The sequence below is a fragment of the Leuciscus leuciscus genome, assembly GCF_965113295.1.
Source record: "Leuciscus leuciscus genome assembly, chromosome: 14".
NCBI lineage: Eukaryota > Metazoa > Chordata > Actinopteri > Cypriniformes > Leuciscidae > Leuciscus > Leuciscus leuciscus.
In genome coordinates this window covers 12,016,428-12,036,314 of record NC_138738.1, presented here as the reverse complement: position 1 = coordinate 12,036,314, position 19,887 = coordinate 12,016,428, and the positions used below count along the sequence as shown (strand labels likewise).

The window sequence follows — 19,887 nt, the reverse complement described above, 5'->3', positions numbered from 1 at the left end:
AAATCATGCTAGCCAGAATGGCTATCAAACCACAGTTATTGTGAGTGAGGATACAGATGTCATGATCCTTTGTCTTGGATGCTATAAGAAGATGAACTGCCCCCTTTATCAGAAATCTGGCACTCAGAATCGAACAAGGTACATCAACATCAGCAACCTTGCTCAGCTCCTTGGAGATGACCTATGTGATGCTCTTATAGGGGTACATGCCTTTACGGGTTGTGATAGCGTAAGTGCTTTTGCAGGACGAGGAAAACGTACTGCTCTCAAACTTGACACCTCACCGAAATGGATGAGAAATATCTCCCACTTATTTGTACAGGTATGCTGATGCTAGACTGGATGCGGGGACCCCCAGCACCAATTGCTGTTCTGGAGCTTATGGCCTGCAAGTGTTCACGGACCTGCAAGCTTGTCACTGTCCCTGTCTTTCCAATAAATTAAAGTGCACAGAAATGTGCAAGCTACAAACCTGCAGCAATCAGAGGGAGGAGGAGGAGGAGAAAACTGATGTCATGAAACTGGTTGAATATGATGATGATGATGATGGTGAATAAACAGAAACATTTTGCAATGACCAAATAAGTTCATGAATCAGGTATAATTATTTTGTTTTTCTTTGTATGACATGTTCTGTTCAAATAAAGTTACAGGATTTTTTCATTCTTTGGCTCAACGGTTAGTGTCATTGAAGGTTAATTTCTGTGACAAAGCTACCACTTACAAAAGGTTATCATGCTGAATTATCATCTAGAGATATGGACAAAAAAATAAAAATCAAACTAGAATTTGCCACCTTGGGTGGTACCAATTTGTGAAAATTGTGGCCTGGGCCCATGGACTAATTGCACTCTTAAAAATAAAGGTTCCAAATGTTGTTGTTGTTTTTTTGTTTTTTTTGCAACAATGCAAAAAAAAATTAAGAACCATTTTTGGTTCCCAAATGAACCTTTCAGTGGACATTTCTTATAAGATCTTTTTCTTAGACAGAAGAACATTTTAAACATCTAAAGAACCTTTCCGCTATAAAGAACCTTTTTGTGGAATGGAAAGGTTCCATGCATGTTAAAGCATCTTCATGGAACCATAGATGCCTAAAGAACCTGTAGGCTATTTGTAAGAGTGTGTAAACCATTTAAAAGTATAGTTGCTTTATTGTTTGCAATGAACTATTTTGGCTAATGGAGCATTTTTAGTTTGCGCTACTGTCAGTGACAACTCTGACCAGGAATAAAACGATCTCAATAATCATTAGAGCTAAATCCGCTTCTTGTGGTGAGCGGCAGGCGTGATCGCATGTTTTGTTCAGCTACATCACTCTCCCCTCCTCATTTGAAGAGGCTGCAGCCCTCCATCGCTATTCACAGAGGGGGTAGCCCGACTCTTCGCTCTCCTCCATTCTCCCTCGGAGGTGGATGCCATGCCATCGGATTTTCTTCATTTATCAGCGGTTTTCGTTCACATGACAAGAGCGCCGGGGGTATTTTAAGGGTAGGAGATCCCTCTTGGTCGCGACATTACAGGTAAGATTTATTTGAACGCGTTTGCTCGCTCATCCGCCCTATTGTGATTAGCTCTGATATCATTTTCTCAGTCGTTACGACACATTTGTTTGTTTCGGCTGCACTATTAAGTAAATAAATACAATTAAATAAGCACCGCTAAAGTAGCCTAATTGTTCGCACTCACTTTCTGGTGTTTGAATAGAAAAGATTTGATTCGGATTCCATGGTAACGTTTATTAATAGAATTATGGCTCTGCATTGCCTGATAGAATCTTATGTGGATGATGTGACATATGGCGACAACAGGCCAAGGGGCTTTCGGTACGTCTCTGTATTTCTGTACAGAAATGGGCAGTGGAAATGATGAGTAGGCTAGTTATCGTGCCCCTTAATGGCTATTGACTATTTGCCAAGGCTTTGAACTGATTTAGCCAACGGTGCATGCTGTCAGCTGTGCGGCCTACGTGAGATATAGTTTACAGTAGGCTGGGAATCACCGCACAGCGCACACTGGCCTAGACTATACCACAATATCAGTAGGAAGTAAGTCGACTCCATTGGGCGTACAGTCTTTGGGAATGCGCATATATGGTTTTATTTTCACGGCTGTGGATGGAGTCATGAAGTGAATGATTGTTTACTGCGTTAGTTGCACAATGTCTTATTTTCTTCTCTCTCTTTCTCTCACTCTCTCTCACACACGCATGCAAGTATAAAAAACAGCAACACATTAAGAAAACATCATCAGTTTGACAACACATTTGCTGCAAATACTCATAACTACCCAATACAGAAACACACTCCAACTGAAGACAACTGAGGAAAATACGTGTATGCAAATAGAAAAAAAACCCCATCTTCATCAGTTTGTCAGCACATGTGCTGCAAATACTCACAACACAACCCAATACAGAAACGCGCTGCAAATTCTCACATAACCGAATATAGAAACACACTGCAAATTCTCACAACTCAACCAAATACAGAAACGCACTGCAATAGCACAGACCACAACGGAAATGTTTCTAGGGGACCCCAACTAGCCTACTAGTGACGAACCTGGCTGGGTTCAATGTCTACTCGTCAGTGGTGTTGTCGATGACCTGAAAGGTGTTTTTTGTTTTGTTTATTTTAACATCCTGATAATGTGCGTTGTGAGTATTTGCAGCGCTTTTCTGTATTCGGTTGAGTTGCGAGTATTTTCAGAACAAGTGTTGTCAAACCTGATGAGAATTTGCTGGTGTTTTTTCTGTTTGCATGTGTTTGCTCTATTTGCTTTCTCGGTCACTGTACTGAACAAATTATGTTTCCAAGCCCAAGAAGAAAGGATGTGGACATTTTAAATAAGGCAATGCTCACCACAGTGACTATTAAAGGGATAGGTCACCCCCAATTTTTTTTCATTTTGTCATCACTTACTCACCCTCATGTTCTAACCTGTAACCAAGAAGACTAACACACACCGACACACAGCTTTTTCAAGGTTGGATTTGGCCAGGCTCTAACTATAAACAGGAGAGTCTTCTCAAAACATGAAGATAATATGTTCTTTCTCCCAAGGAGCGGACACTTTTAATCTAACACAATAAATACTTTAAGAAATGGTCACTCAACTATAAGTTCCAATGACCCCTATGACCATTGCTGTTATGGTACCCCAGCAAAACAGATGTATGTATTGACACATGTTAAAGAAGTCCATAATTCATTTCTGGAAGCCGAGCTAAATGAGCAAGCACTGTTACTGCATTCCTGGCATTTGAGTCAGACCTTCAGTCACCTCTCAGATATTTCAGACTTTGAAAGAATACATGAAAAGAACATTTTTGATAATCAAACTTCTATTACAAAGTAAAATATCATAAGCCTAGAGAAGTCATTCAACTCTTGTGATATTTAGAAGGAAAAATATTGATTAATACCTTGATTATAATCACTCATTATTTACATTGAAGCAGCAGTGGATTCCAGAATCCACACTTTTCCAGACAATTGACGGTAGCCATTGACTTTCATAGTATATTTTTTTATGAAAGTCAATGGCTACCATCAACTCTTTGATTACCAAGATTTCTTTTATCAGTAAAACATGTCCATCTAACACTACAAAAATCATCTGATTGATAGTAAGCTCTACTCTTTTGGAGACTGGGCATTGTCATTATGTGTTACAGGAACTGTTGGATTAGATTACCACTGCAAATTTTATAATATTAGCTACTGATTAGAATTAAGCTTCAGAAAACAGAGATACGAGAACCCCAGAGAGACTTTGTCACATTGTCTTACTAGGCCTGCAAGCTTTGATCCACTATCTACTACTGATACTGTAATAATATCATTTAACTGTCAAATTAACTGTATCATTAACATTTAAAAAAAAAATAATGAATGATGTTTTTGAAATCCAATTATAATCAAATGCTCATAACTTTTTTATAGATTACATGATTGCATATTATTCACACAATGGAATAAACTATTTATTAGAGGTTACTGTGGATGTATACATTCGGAAAGTCTTTGAGTTCCCTGAGATTTGTGATGGTTACATTGACATAGGTAAATAAATTAAATATTTATATTTTTAGCGTTCTAGTGTTTCATTTTTATTTAAAAATAATTTATTTGTTTTAACGTGAAATTTTTATGTCAAACGTTTTTGTCATTTATATTTGTATTAATTATTTGCTTTTCCCACAGTTCTTTTATGAAAACCCTGGCATAATGTAATGTTTTTATTGATAATAAAGAATGGAAAACACAATGGTTGTCACTACTACACAATAATCCCTGGTTGCTGGCAAACAGAAGACGAAGATATTCCAACACAAAGTTTTAATTACAATAAACCAACAGATAGGCGAACTTGACGTAACCGGACAATGAACAGAACACAGGCAGGAACATTAATACACAGAGATGATTAACTAAACGACGAACAGCTGTGATGATTGTGTTAGTGTCCATGGTGTCAGATGAGAGGCGGCAAATAGGAACAAGGAACATATAAATGACAGAAATGAGACAGAAATGACTACGAACTAAAAGTCCTTGAACTGAATACCACTGAACATAATGGTGACAGTAATAAACAAGTTCGAAAGTAATCTAAAAGTAATCAGGTACATTACCTAAAATGTGTAATATAATAGATTACGTTACTAACAACAGTTTTCGTCATGTAATTTGTAATCTGTAACAGACTGCAATTTGAAAATAATCTACCCAGCACTGTAGGTTAGACTATTTTAGTTGTCTTATAGCTGTAGCAGGGTGACAGTTTCCCCAAGAACATGTTTCGTACAGTGTTTTAGTATGTTTGTTTGATATTAGCTGAATCTTGTGTAAAATTATCTTTAAAAATGTCCACACTATTGTGTCAAATACTTTAATTCCCCAGTGATAAAGCCTGACATTTGGCCCAGTCTCTTTCAAAGCGTTTTGCCTTTAGAAGACTTTGAATATAGCGAATGAGTAGATTTGACTGATTTTATGTACAGTAATAAATACATTTGTATATGAATGCACTACAACTGACACGACTAAGGGTTTTTTCTTCCTCAGCAGATGGAGAGAGCCCTCCATCAGCCACATCAACTACTGTCAATCACATTAAGATTGAGTCAATCAGTACCATGGACCTTTAGAACCAGTAATGGCAACTTGCAGTACTACTCGCTCTGATTGGATAGAGTGAGTATATAATGAAGTGTTACTAAGAATTACTGAAGTGCTTCCCCCCCATTGTTATTAAGTGAAGGGAAATCAAATGGAAGCTAATTAGAAAATTGAAGTGAAGTTAATGCTTTATTCTTTGAATTAAGAGATTTAGATACTCAGGGAGTATGAGGTTTCACATGAAGAACCCATATCATTTCTGTATCATTTAATCTAATTAAACTGAATGAAGTTTCAACACTGTGTTTCTGTTTGTGTCGTAGCTTGTAGCATGCGTTCCCTACGAAAGACTGTGCTGTTAGCTCTGGTAGCATCAGTGGTCCTGGTTTTGGCTGTGCTACATTCCTGGCCCACGCGGGTCTACAGCACTGTGGATGTCCGATACAGACCAGGTCCTGGAGCTGAGCGGCTACTGGAGGAGAGACTTCCTGAACCGGATCCCAGTGCTAGTACCATCCCTTACCGTGTGAGGGAGAGTGTGGCCAGGTCAGTTAATCCTCACAAACATCAGTTCAAGTAAGGGACACTAAGAATGGTCATAAAACCTTTTTCCACTTCTAACTTTCTGATATACACTACCATTCAAATGTTTGAGGTTGGTAAGATATGTTCTATGTTTTTTTTCTTTTCTTATGCTCACCAAGGCTGCATTTATTTGATCAAAAATACAGTAAAACAGTAATATTGTGGAATATTATTTCAATTTACAATGACAGTGTTCTATTTTAATATATTTAAAAATGATAGGCATTAATATATATATATATTTTTTTTTCCTGTGATGGCAAAGCTGAATGGCCATAACTGTATTAATCTGTTTTCAGTGTCACATGATCCTTCAGTAATCCTAATAATCTTAAAATATCTTAATATTTTTGTGAAAACCATGATAATTCTTTTCAGGATGTTTTGATGAATAGAAAGTTCAAAAGAACAGCATTTATTTGAAACAGAAATCTTTTCTAACATTAGAAATGTTTTTACTGTAATTTTTGTTCGATTTAGTGTGTCGTTGCTGAATAAAAGACAGCTGACCACAAACTTTTATACGCTACAAATTAAAGTTGTTCTGAAATCTGCAAATCTCTGTCTTTAAACATTAGTCTGTAAATCCTTTATTTGTTTATACACACAGTTGTACACAGAGGCCTGCATTGTCTACTGTTACATCCAAGGAGGATGCAAACATTTTTCTTCAAGTAAAAAACTCAGAATAGTCACAGAATGATCATGTGAAAACTTTTCTCCTCTTCCGCAAGGCTTTTGGCTCGCAACGGGTGTGTTTGTGAAGGAGAGAGCCGAGGGGTCAACCTGCCCTTTGCTCAGCTATTGTTCCCCAGAGTGTCTGCCCATCCCCTGCACACTGCCTTCCAGGCCTCCCAGCTGCATGAGATGAAGAAACGGCGAGCCAAAGAGTATCAGAGCTTCCAAATGAGGTGCATTTAATCATTTAATGACAGTGCCAATATTTATATTTATTATCAAATAGAATGTCTGAACTTGGGACAATTTTAAGGCAAGAGTTATTCAAGTTTTGATAAATAAAGTTTCTATATACATACCTGTGTGTATCCTTTTAACATAATTGATATACTGTTATAGTTTTTGTTAATATTTTGAATTAGATTTAATTTTGTTTAAAAAAATTCTGCTTTTATTTTAATTTAAAGTTTTTGTAATTTTGTAATTTTACAAATTTTTACATTTTTAGTAGTTTTATTCTTTTTTTTTTTTTTTTTTAAATACTGTAACGTGTGGTGCTTCAGAAAAGATGGTGAATAGGATCAAAGAGCAGCATAAAAGTTTATTAACAAAATACCAATGAACAAAAGAATCACTGGGATATAAACACACAGGGTAACAAGAGGCAAACAAGAAGCAGGAGTGGGTAATCAATCACTATGGCAACAAACAAGAGTAACTATAAAGCTGCTTTGAAACAATCTGCAATGTATAATGCACTTTAAAAGTAAAGGTCACTTGACTATAGAAACAAAGTAAAACAGGAACTAAACTCAGGACGTGAACAGTGAGAACAGAAAATGCACGCCAAAATAAAATTCCAATAACATAAACAAGAAACACAAAACAAGGGAACATGTAACAAATATATCTACGTAGTATTTTTTAAGTATTAGTTTTAGTTTATTTATTTTTTGTTATTTTAGTACGGCAACTGGCTAAAATAAAGTATGTTTTTTGATATTTTATTTTATTTTTCTGTTAATATTTATTTAATTTCAAGTAATAAAATGTTTCGTTTTAATTTAAGTGATTGATAACTCTGGTGTGTATAGGTCGCAGACCCCTGCTGATCTGCTGATTGTATCTGAAGCTAACAACCCCCTGCAGTACCCAACACAGGGTGTGGAGGTTCGGCCACTTAAAACTATCCTTATACCAGGTATTACTCTTTTTGTGCCTTGTTAGATTAATATTGCCATATGACTGAAGAGATGTGATGAGACTATTGCAAAGCATTATATTAATAAATCTTTATTCTAATATAATGAATATTAACGCTGACATAACACTGAATAAAGGGATAATTCACCCAAAAATGAAATTATGCAATCTGAATTAGAAAATAGCTTGATCTTTTCCAGACTGAAGTGAAGTCTGATACATATATGTTTGTGCAGAATAATAACATGACGCTCACGATTTCACAATCTGAAAAGAGCATTATTAGATTTCTGAATAAACCGTGTCTTTAATAGAAGGTAGTTTAGTGGATTTTCATTTTGTTATAGAGGCTGGACAGTAACAATGCATCGCTGTAATGTGTTACAGGTTTGGCCTTAAAAGAGCTGCCCAGAGATTTCTATACTGTAAGTGATATAAATAATTTATATCTGTTTTCTGTGCCCATGTGTTGTGGATGCTCCCTGAACACTGTTTTTGTCCTTCTCTGTAGCTGAATTTTTCAGCATCTCTGGGCACATTTAATGTGGCAGCCGAGGTGGAGGGTGTAAAGGTCAGGGGTGATGGCGAGATGCACATGACCCTGAGCAGCGGCCTTTTGTCCAGTCTGAATCGACAGCTCCAGTTTATCACATATACTAACACACTGTTCCACCCCAGCACAGCTGACACAGGTATGCATCTTCTTAGTATTTCCTGTAAAAAAACAAAAAAACATCCCAAATGTGCATGTAAACTCAGGACTGGGTAATCTTTATTTCATATGTTGTTTTTGTGTGTGCTTATGATTCAGTGCAGTTAGACACAGAAGGACATCAGGCTCTTTTCACCATCAAGATTCGTCATGGAGTAACACCTAAACTCTACAACACAGGCTCTGATGCAGATAAAGGTGAATACATCAGTGTTATTGTTAATTATAACTAAAACTATTAAAAATAGTTTGTTGGATTGAAAGAAAATATAAATATACTGATAACTGATATAAATGCACATACATCCACATAACAAATATAAAAATAAATCTAAAATAAATACAAAAGTATATAAATAATACTAAGATAGACTTTTTGTGACATCACAACATGGTGATGGATTATATCATGAATATTAATTAGGTCATGCTGATGTTGCTAGGTAACCTTCCTGAATTTCCTGACTGAATTTTCCAACTGTAAATGCATTACTGTAATATTCATGAGCAATTCAAGCCATAGTCAATCTGGTAACTCTCAGCCTGTGCAGATATGCTTTGAGATGCACAATCAGACCCACTTTAGGTGTGCTTATATATTTTACTTGACCATTTACAGTTTAACATGTTAGTCGCACTTCTCAATGATGTATTAATCTGAAGATTCATTCTATAATGCAGTATTTGTCCTTCTTAGAGACTTTAAATGACATTGGTTTAAATTTCAAATTATGATTAGTCAGTTCAAACTTGGTTAATCAATTCCACTACCATTTAAAAACTGTCAGTAAATCAATAATTTTTATTCAGCAAGAATGCATTAAATTATTCAAAGGTGACAGTAAAGATGTTTACAGTGTTACAAATCTATTTCAGATAAATGCTGCTACTTTCTATTCATTAAAGATAGATCAAATTATTAAGCAGCACAACTGCTTTCTACAAATCATCATATTAGAATGATTTCTGAAGGATAACGTGACACTGAAGACTGGAGTAATGGCTGTCAAAGGAATCAATTACATTTTAAAATAGATTAAAATAGAAAACCGTTATTAGAGGCGTCATTACTTGTTTCATCATCACTTGATTCACTTGTTTCATTCTGTGATTTTAGTGTAATTGGTATAGTAATTAAATCTCTCACATTTACCTTTCCCTGTTCAAAGAGTACAATATCAGTGCTCTTGTGACCATAGCAACCAAAACCTTCCTGCGCTATGACAAGCTCCAGGATTTAATTGACAGCATACGACGGTACTATCCAACTGTTACAATTGTGATAGCAGACGACAGCGAACACCCGAAAACTGTGTCAGGCCCATATATTGAACATTACATCATGCCCTTTGGAAAGGTAGGTCACATTCTTTTAATATCAGTTTATATATCACTTGAAAAAAAACGGTGTTAATTTTTAAACCCAAATGCTTGGTTGCATGAGGAAGCTGGGTTGATTTGACTTAATTTGGGTCAATAATGTTTAATAATCAGTAACCCATTGGTGCTGGGTTTAGAATGTGGTTGTGAAAGAGAGCATGAATGTCAAGCAAGCTCAAACGCAAAGGTTTTCTGTGTGCCGATACCACTTCGCCCATCTGTGTTTGCGTCGCTCATGACCGTAATATGTGTGGAAAATAGAAGAAAACTTTGAAACTGCCTGTAGCGAGGAGCGTGTTCTTTTAAAACTGGAGGGTTTTGTCTGAGTTTTTTTTTTCTCATATTCAAATCACTCGAGCGGTGACTGGTGTCTGGTGAACGAAAAATGAACAAGCCGGAATGGTGCTGAGGAGGGATTTAAACGGAAAGGAAATCCTGTAGATTCACTATAATAAATAGTTTATTCCTGACTTCCAGGGTTTATTACAGGCTTTCTCTCTGTGTGGTTCGTGGCTGTACTGAGCCTAAGATATTTGCTGGTAGATATTTAATATTAAACTTTTAAAAAGCAATTTTGTTTAACTGTATGAACTGTATAACTTGCTATTCTTTTCTTCACTTTTTCTCACTGACATACACAAACACTATTTTTATATCTTGTCTCTTATATATTTTTAATGCTAATCAAAGTTCAACTTTTGATTGCTGGGTTCGACCATTTTTTGACCCAGCACTGGGTTGCCAAAATGACCCAGATTTTAACCCAGATTTTTTAGAGTTTATGACCCATTCCTGTCTGTGTTTGCATGCCGTATGATGGGCTCTGATATGTGTCTATGTCTCAGGGCTGGTTTGCTGGTCGTAATCTGGCCGTGTCACAGGTCACAACCAAGTATGTGCTGTGGGTGGATGATGACTTCATCTTCACTGCCAACACAAAGCTAGAGAAGCTGGTGGATGTGCTGGAGAAAACCACACTTGACCTGGTGAGAAAACATTCAAATATATACTGTATGTAGCGTGATATACAGGGTTTTCCTGCACAGCAAATTTCCACTATAAAATGTTTTTCATCAAATAAAGACAAAAACAATACTATACACTTATAATCTTGTCTAGTGAAGAGCCATTGCAGAGACATTGTATGTGTTGGGTGGCTCAGGTGCACATCAATGGCTTAAAAACCCCTTGAGGACTTTTTTCCATTGCACAAGAAGCAAAGTGTTTCTTTAGGTCCCTCTTGTGGTGAGGAACTTACACCTTTGGAACTGGCAGAGTCCCCAGTTAAACCTTTAATCAAGAAACCATCCCACCTCACAATATCCACAACAACAACAACAACCTGTTATTGCTAATTAAAAATACCAAGTGTTTTTGGAGTTATACATCATGGTATTATTTTCTTTAGCAATGTTTTTAGAGAAAACACTGTGCCATGGTAAAAATGAGGAACCCTGCATCTTTTTTTTTCTTCTTTTTATTTATTTATTTTTGCCCTATATACAGTGGCACCAAAACATAATTGACACTTAAGTGACACTCAAAGTATATGATGCCATTGCATTATATAACAAAATACCAACCATCAAAAATATATGGTTATATATACAGTGAGGAAAATAAGTATTTGAACACCCTGCTATTTTGCAAGTTCTCCCACTTAGAAATCATGGAGGGGTCTGAAATTGTCATCGTAGGTGCATGTCCACTGTGAGAGACATAATCTAAAAAAAAAAATCCAGAAATGACAATGTATGATTTTTTAACTATTTATTTGTATGATACAGCTGCAAATAAGTATTTGAACACCTGAGAAAATCAATGTTAATATTTGGTACAGTAGCCTTTGTTTGCAATTACAGAGGTCAAACGTTTCCTGTAGTTTTTCACCAGGTTTGCACACACTGCAGGAGGGATTTTGGCCCACTCCTCCACACAGATCTTCTCTAGATCAGTCAGGTTTCTGGGCTGTCGCTGAGAAACACGGAGTTTGAGCTCCCTCCAAAGATTCTCTATTGGGTTTAGGTCTGGAGACTGGCTAGGCCACGCCAGAACCTTGATATGCTTCTTACAGAGCCACTCCTTGGTTATCCTGGCTGTGTGCTTCGGGTCATTGTCATGTTGGAAGACCCAGCCTCGACCCATCTTCAATGCTCTAACTGAGGGAAGGAGGTTGTTCCCCAAAATCTCGCAATACATGGCCCCGGTCATCCTCTCCTTAATACAGTGCAGTCGCTCTGTCCCATGTGCAGAAAAACACCCCCAAAGCATGATGCTACCACCCCCATGCTTCATAGTGGGGATGGTGTTCTTGGGATGGTACTCATCATTCTTCTTCCTCCAAACACGTTTAGTGGAATTATGACCAAAAAGTTCTATTTTGGTCTCATCTGACCACATGACTTTCTCCCATGACTCCTCTGGATCATCCAAATGGTCATTGGCAAACTTAAGACGGGCCTTGACATGTGCTGGTTTAAGCAGGGGAACCTTCCGTGCCATGCATGATTTCAAACCATGACGTCTTAGTGTATTACCAACAGTAACCTTGGAAACGGTGGTCCCAGCTCTTTTCAGGTCATTGACCAGCTCCTCCCGTGTAGTTCTGGGCTGATTTCTCACCTTTCTTAGGATCATTGAGACCCCACGAGGTGAGATCTTGCATGGAGCCCCAGTCCGGGGGAGATTGACAGTCATGTTTAGCTTCTTCCATTTTCTAATGATTGCTCCAACAGTGGACCTTTTTTCACCAAGCTGCTTGGCAATTTCCCCGTAGCCCTTTCCAGCCTTGTGGAGGTGTACAATTTTGTCTCTAGTGTCTTTGGACAGCTCTTTGGTCTTGGCCATGTTAGTAGTTGGATTCTTACTGATTGTATGGGGTGGACAGGTGTCTTTATGCAGCTAACGACCTCAAACAGGTGCATCTAATTTAGGATAATAAATGGAGTGGAGGTGGACATTTTAAAGGCAGACTAACAGGTCTTTGAGGGTCAGAATTCTAGCTGTTAGACAGGTGTTCTAATACTTATTTGCAGCTGTATCATACAAATAAATAGTTTAAAAATCATACATTGTGATTTCTGGATTTTTTTTTTTCGATTATGTCTCTTACAGTGGATGGACATGCACCTACGATGACAGACCCCTCCATGATTTCCAAGTGGGAGAACTTGCAAAATAGCAGGGTGTTCAAATACTTATTTTCCTCACTGTATATATATTGCTGTTCCATGGACTGGTGCCTTGTCGTGGCGGAACAGCTTGTGAGTCCCAATGACCCTGAGAGCTAAGCTGGCGGGGGACTTGTACCCCTGGTAGCTTTAAGCAAGCCAGACAGGTCAAAGGCGAGAGATCAGACAAAACCCAGTCCACCCTGCTAGCCCAGCAGCAGGGGCTGGTATGCTGAGTATCAGAGCGCGTCTGCTTTTACAGCACCTGAGTTGGTCTGTCTCAGCCGCCCGGTGAATCTGTAGCGTTGAGTCCAGAGGTGGAAGTTTGACCTGGGCACGCATGCTTTCACTTAATTTTTTGCCCGGGCGCTCTCTACTATGAGCATCTCATCTCTCCACTATGACGTCAAACATTCAGCCTCCACGACTGGCAACTCGGGAGCACTCTGTCCTTGAGAGTGTTGTCGTTGCTCGGCAAGGTTCGCGTGTACGGCAGGCGCGACCTGGTCGTCATCCTGCAACTGTTGCATACACCTCCATCACATGCTGGAATGTGCGTTCTCTTGGCGTTAGTTCTGACATGGACTGCGTCTCACCTCGTAAATCAGCCCTGATTGATGCAGAACTACTCCGACTAAACATCTCCATCGCTGCCCTGAGTGAAACCTGGCTGACCGGTGTTGGCTCTGTCCGGGAAAAAAACTATACTTTATTCTGGAATGGATACCCAGACGGTGACAGACCAATGCACGATGTAGGCTTTGCAATCCAAAACAAGCTACTATCCTCAGTGGAAAAACCTGTGCCCATCTCCTCACGCCTCTCCTCACTGCGCCTGCACACAAACTGTGGCCCAGCTACAATCATAGCCACTTACGCCCCTACACTGACTTCTGACCTAGATGTAAAGGAATCATTCTACAATCAACTTAGCGCCATTGTTCAGAAGACCCCCTCAACCGAACGTTTGATGATCCTTGGTGACTTTAATGTCCGAGTGGGTGCTAACTCTAGTGCATGGCCTGACATTCTGGGAAGCCATGGATATGGCAACATGAATGACAACGGTCAGCGCTTACTGGAACTTTGTAGCACCCACAAACTCTGTGTCCCCTCCTCATTCTTTAAGGGCTCAAGCTCCTCCAAGGTCACCTGGTGTCATCCACGTTCTAAGCGCTGGCATCAACTTGACCATGTACTGGTGAAGCGTGAGCATCTGAAGGAAGTAACACACTGCCGATCACTACACTCTGCAGATTGTGACACTGATCATGCCCTTCTACGTTGCAAACTAAGGATGGTCCCAAACAAGTTTCATTACGCCAGGCCAAAGCCTACTCCTCGTCTGGATGTTTCTGCAACCTATGTTCCTGCGTCGCAGCATGTGTTCCAGGAACTACTTGCTTCCAGCTTTGACTCCTCACCTCCTCACTTCCACTCTGCTACCACAAAGGCTGCATTCTCCATTTTTGGAAAGCGATCCAGATCCCAGCCTGACTGGTTCAAAACCCATGCCAGCCGGCTCCTACCTGCAATTGACTCTAAGCATTCAGCCAGACTGTCCTACCTGCAGTATAACACTCGCTCAAATAAGGCAGCTTTGAAGCAGGCATGCCGCAATGTCCAACGGGTCACTCGCACAGCCATGCAGGCTTACTGGAGCACACTGTGTGACAGTATTGAGTCAAGTGCATCCATTGGAAACATTCGAGGAGTCTTTGAAGGTCTGAAAGAAGCCTTGGGCCCAGTCCCTAAAAAATCCTCTCCACTCTGTTCCCTATCAGGAGAACTTCTGACTGATTTGGAATCTCAATTGGTGAGATGGGCAGAGCACTACAGCCTTCTCTATGCTCAGCCTGTCACAGCCAACACACTGGCAATAACTGCTGCTGTTCCTGAGCTCCCCCCTATGTCTGATCTGGATGCAGATATTACCATTGAGGAAGTCAAATCTGCAATTAAAGCACTGAAAAATAACAAGTCTCCCGGAGCTGACGGCCTCCCCCCTGAGGCTTATAAGGCAGGCGGTGATGTTCTTGCCTCTGTCCTACATCATCTGGTTGTGATGTGCTGGAACAGTGGATATCTCCCAGATGTCCTTAGAGATGCCAACATCATCACCATCTATAAGAACAAGGGGGACTGTGCAGACTGTAACAACTTTAGAGGAATATCTCTGCTCAGTCTTGCTGGCAAGATATTTGCTCGTACTATTCTACCACGTCTACAAATCCTTGCTGACCGTATCCTCCCTGAAAGCCAGTGTGGGTTTCGTGCTGGCCGCTCCATAGCAGACATGGTGTTCTGTGTTCGTCAACTACAGGAAAAGTGTATTGATAAACCTCTGTTCTTGGTGTTTGTAGACTTGACCAAGGCCTTTGACTACGTTAGTCGATCTGGACTTTTCCTAATCCTACAAAGACTTGGCTGCCCTCCAAAGTTACTGAAGGTGATCACTGAGTTTCATGAGGGCATGAAGGCATGAACTGTACAGTCTGAAGGCACTCGCTCTGAAGAGTTCCAGATAAGGTGTGGAGTAAAGCAGGGATGTGTCCTTGCTCCTACCCTCTTCGGAATTTTCTTCTCTGCCCTGCTACGCCGTGCCTTCCCTGATGACTCGGGTATCCTTCTACACACCCGCAGCTCAGGAAAACTGTTCAATCTGGCCAGACTGTGGGCGAAGACTAAAGTATGCCATGTTCTGGTTCGTGAGCTGCTTTATGCTGATGATGCTGCCTTTGTTGCCCACTCAGAGACAGATCTACAACTACTCTGCTCATCTTTTGCCGCTGCATGTCTAGAGTTTGGTTTTCAGATTAGTCTTAAAAAGACAGTTATCCTTGCCCAACCTGCAACCCTGAACCCTACAGTATACATTAACAACACATGTCTATCTGTAGTAGACAAATTCACCTACCTGGGTTCCACAGTATCAAACAACAATAACCCTGACGCAGAGCTTGACATGCGCATTGGGAGGGCATCATCAGTGTTTGGAAAATTGAGCAAGCGTGTTTGGCACAACAAGAACCTCTCATTGCTCCTCAAAGTCCGTGTATACCATGCATGTGTACTTAGCAACTTACTATATGCAAGTCAAGACATGGACAACATACAGGAGGCACGAACATCGCCTCAACGCCTTCCATTTTCGCTGCCTTGAAGGACTATGTGCCAAACTCTGTTATACTTGAGAGAACTGGTTCCAGTGACCTGTACACCATCCTTTGTGAACGCCACCTCCGTTGGACTGGGCATATTTATCGAATGAATGACACCCGCCTCCCAAAAATATTGCTGTATGGTGAGCTGGCAAATGCCCCCCGCAAACATGGTCGCCCCCATCTACGTTTTAAAGACGTTATTAAGAGGTATCTTCAGGCCTTCTCCATCAACCTGGACAACTGGGAGGCACTTGCAAATGACAGACCCAACTGGCGCGCAGCAATTAACAACGGCCGCAGGGACTCTCAGGAGGCCTACAAGTCATTTCTGGAAGAGAGACGCTCAAAACGGGAAGCAGTTTGTCGCACTCGACATGAACGGCCATAGTAGTAGTAATATATTTATTGATGAAAAATATATTTTTCAAATTTAATCTTTCTAGGTGTTTGTGAAACTCACATATGATGAACTTGACCCGTGGTTACTTTGTTAGGACACCTGTGTGAATATAAAGGGAACTGACTTCAGATATATTTAAAAAAAACACTAGTTGGTTAAAAATAATTATAATACAGGGCTGTTGAATGCTTGATTCTGATTGGTTGACGAATGTTCTAAGGTATACAATAAATTCTATTAAATGCCCAGCTGAAGTCGTTTCAGGCAGGTCTTGACCGCATTGAAGTTCCATATCACTTCGACTAATGATTTCAGTTATTTCAAAGGTCCTTAAAGGGATACTTCACCGTTTTTTCATATTAAACTATGTTATTCCCTTAAAGGGATACTCCACTTTAAAATGAAAATTCTGTCATCATATACTCACCCTCATGTTGTTTCAATCCTTTATGAATTTCTTTCTTCTGCTGAACAGAAAGGAAGATATTTAGAAGAATATCAGTAACCAGACAGTTTCTGGTACCATTGACTTCCATAGTATATTTTTTTCCTACTATGGAAGTCAATGAGACCAGAAACTGTCTGGTAACTGACATTCTTCTAAATATCTTCCTTTCTGTTCAGCAGAAGAAATAAATTCATACAGGTTTGAAACAACATGAGGGTGAGTATATGATGACAGAATTTTCATTTTAAAGTGGAGTATCCCTTTAACTAAGACAAGTTGATACATACCTCTCTCGTCTCAGTGCGTGCACTCAATCGCTCTGGCGCGCGGTGACACTTTGATAGCACTTAGCTTAGCCCAGTTCATTCATTAGGGACCAAACAGAGATGACGTTAGAAGCGACCAAACACCTCCACGTTTTCCCTATTTAAATACAGTTACACGAGTAGTTACACGACCAAGTATGGTGACACAAAATAAAACGTGGCGCTTTTCTAAGCGGGTAAAAAGGATAACTATAATGTATGGCGGAATAGCACTTGGGAGCACTTCGACTCGGCGCAGTAAGAGGGAGAGGGAGAGGGGGAGAGGATTTTTCAGGAGTCACTCCTGAAAAAGTCAGCAAATCCTCACAAAAAGTCACTCCTGAAAAATCCTCTCCCCCTCTCCCTCTCACTTCTGTCATTACAACCAACGTGACTTTTTACTGCGCCGAGTCGAAGTGCTCCCAAGTGCTATTCCGCTAGGGTGACCATATGTCCTGTTTAACCAGGACATATCTGGCCAGGATTTCGAGATCGCCCAAAATGCCCGGGATTCGGCTTTTGCTTTCTACAGTCACCATTCATTATGTTTACATTATTACGTTATTTGACACTGACACGTACGTGCCAGCTTTGCAGGTCATGCATTCTGATTCACACGGATCCCATTCGAGACGAAAACACATGAATTTTCTTAGCAATGCTAGAACGCACATCAACCGATCACTTGTTTAGTGTTCATGTAAACACTACATTCAGATTAACCAATCGGAAGTAATTCAGTCCTACTGAATCAAAAGGTGTACATGTAAACAAAATGAATGGCGACGAGAAAGCAAAAGCCGAATCGCGGATATTTTGGGCGATCTCGAAATCCCGGCCGGACATGACCTGGAATATGGTCACCCTATATTCCGCCATACATTATAGTTATCCTTTTTACCTGCTTAGAAAAGCGCCACGTTTTATTTTGTGTCACCATACTTGGTCGTGTAACTACTCGTGTAACTGTATTTAAATAGGGAAAACGTGGAGGTGTTTGGTCGCTTCTAACGTCATCTCTGTTTGGTCCCTAATGAATGAACTGGGCTAAGCTAAGTGCTATCAAAGTGTCGCCGCGCGCCAGAGCAATTGAGTGCACGCACTGAGACGAGAGAGGTATGTCTTAGTTAAGGGAATAACATAGTTTAATATGAAAAAACAGTGAAGTATCCCTTTAAAGCCTACAACAGCAAAAGAACCAACACCCACAAAGACAATGACCGAGCAGCCACATACCTCTGCATCTGGCATCTGCTTCTAAAAGCATTAGCCCGGCCTCAATCTGCACACTACTGTCTAAATGTAGCTTTAAGTTCATTCAGCTGAGTATGTCATTTGACAAATTACATTTGACTCCTGTTTTTCACATTATTTTTCAAAATCAGAACAAAGGTTTTGGCAAATCTCTGAATCTCAGGACAGTGTTCACTGCTGATTTGATTCCTTTTGAGATCAGCACATTTAGCATCAGCACAGCAGAGCTAAACAGGCTTTATATTATGAGACCTTCCTACTCTCCGTCTTTGGCAGTGATTGCTAGAATTCTAACAGAGAAGATTATCGAAGTCTGTAAAGTTCAAAATGGTCCAAAAAAACAACACATGTTTGTTTGCATTTTGTTACATTTTGAGTACTCTGATGCTTATAAAGGAAGAGTTTTGAATGGTAAAGATTTCTATAGAGTCTGTTTGTATCAAATAATACGATTAAGGAAAGAGTGCAATAAATACAGTTTTCTTTAGGCAGCAGCAGATCTAGGGCAGATTACTGCGCTGTAATGGGTCATCTATGTGACCTTTCCAGTGAACGAGTCTTCTGTGCGCACACAACCTCCCAGCTGGAGACATGCCCTGGAGAAAGGAGACAAGATCATCCTCTTTCTTAAAGAAGAAGACACAAAAATAGATGAACTGTTTTTACCCTGTACCAAAGAGTGTTCTCCACTTTAGTTCGTCTTTTCTGCATTGTTCTTAGTGTTTGGCTTCTGTGTGTGTTCAGGTTGGAGGAGCAGTGCGTGAAGTTACAGGCTACACTGCCACCTACAGGCAGACCATCTCAATTGAGGCTGGAGAAGAAGACGGAGACTGTCTGCACATGCGGCGAGGCTTCCATCATATCATCCAGGGGTTTCCTCACTGCGTGGTCACTGATGGAGTCATCAATTTCTTTCTTGCCAGGACAGATAAAGTGCAGCAGGTTGGCTTTGACCCCCGGCTTGCCCGTGTTGCTCACTTGGGTGAGTTTTCAATGGAGTGCAAACACACAATTAGGTGATTCTAGGATTGCAAAAATTAAACTCATAAATTATTCAATTATTAAATATATTAAATTCTGGCAAATACTAATGAGCTAATAATTGTTTTCATGTTATGTATAGTAAAATAGTCTATAGTAAAATACTAAAAATCCTGATCAATGCTTTTAAATGTTATACATGTGAATCATAATGTAGCCTACAGTATGAAAATAAATTTTGAGATCTGAAAAATAATTATTGTTCAACAGTGACAGTAAATACATATATAACGTTACAAAAGATTTTTATTTCAAATAAATATTGTTAAACTTTCAATTCATCAAGGAATCCTGAAAAAAAATGCACAACAGTTTCTACAAAAATATTATGTAGTACTGTTTTCAACATTGATAATAACAAGAAATGTTTCTTGAGCATCAAATCAGCATATTAGAATGATTTCTAAATGATCATGTGACA

At 39.6% G+C, this 19,887-nt stretch overlaps 1 protein-coding gene across 1 annotated transcript in view; it reads left to right on the top strand.

Moving 5' to 3' along the window:
• Positions 1–1,323: 1,323 nt before the first annotated feature.
• Positions 1,324–19,887, top strand: part of b4galnt1b (beta-1,4-N-acetyl-galactosaminyl transferase 1b) — a 22,027-nt gene continuing 3,463 nt past the window's right edge. Inside the window, exons 1-11 of the mRNA XM_082137258.1 lie at positions 1,324–1,523; positions 5,073–5,201; positions 5,450–5,672; positions 6,446–6,622; positions 7,484–7,590; positions 7,980–8,017; positions 8,104–8,284; positions 8,404–8,502; positions 9,474–9,661; positions 10,530–10,670; positions 19,170–19,407. Of these exons, the coding sequence (XP_081993384.1) occupies positions 5,458–5,672; positions 6,446–6,622; positions 7,484–7,590; positions 7,980–8,017; positions 8,104–8,284; positions 8,404–8,502; positions 9,474–9,661; positions 10,530–10,670; positions 19,170–19,407 (1,384 nt within the window). The 5' untranslated portion in view covers positions 1,324–1,523; positions 5,073–5,201; positions 5,450–5,457. The remainder of the gene's footprint in view (positions 1,524–5,072; positions 5,202–5,449; positions 5,673–6,445; positions 6,623–7,483; positions 7,591–7,979; positions 8,018–8,103; positions 8,285–8,403; positions 8,503–9,473; positions 9,662–10,529; positions 10,671–19,169; positions 19,408–19,887) is intronic.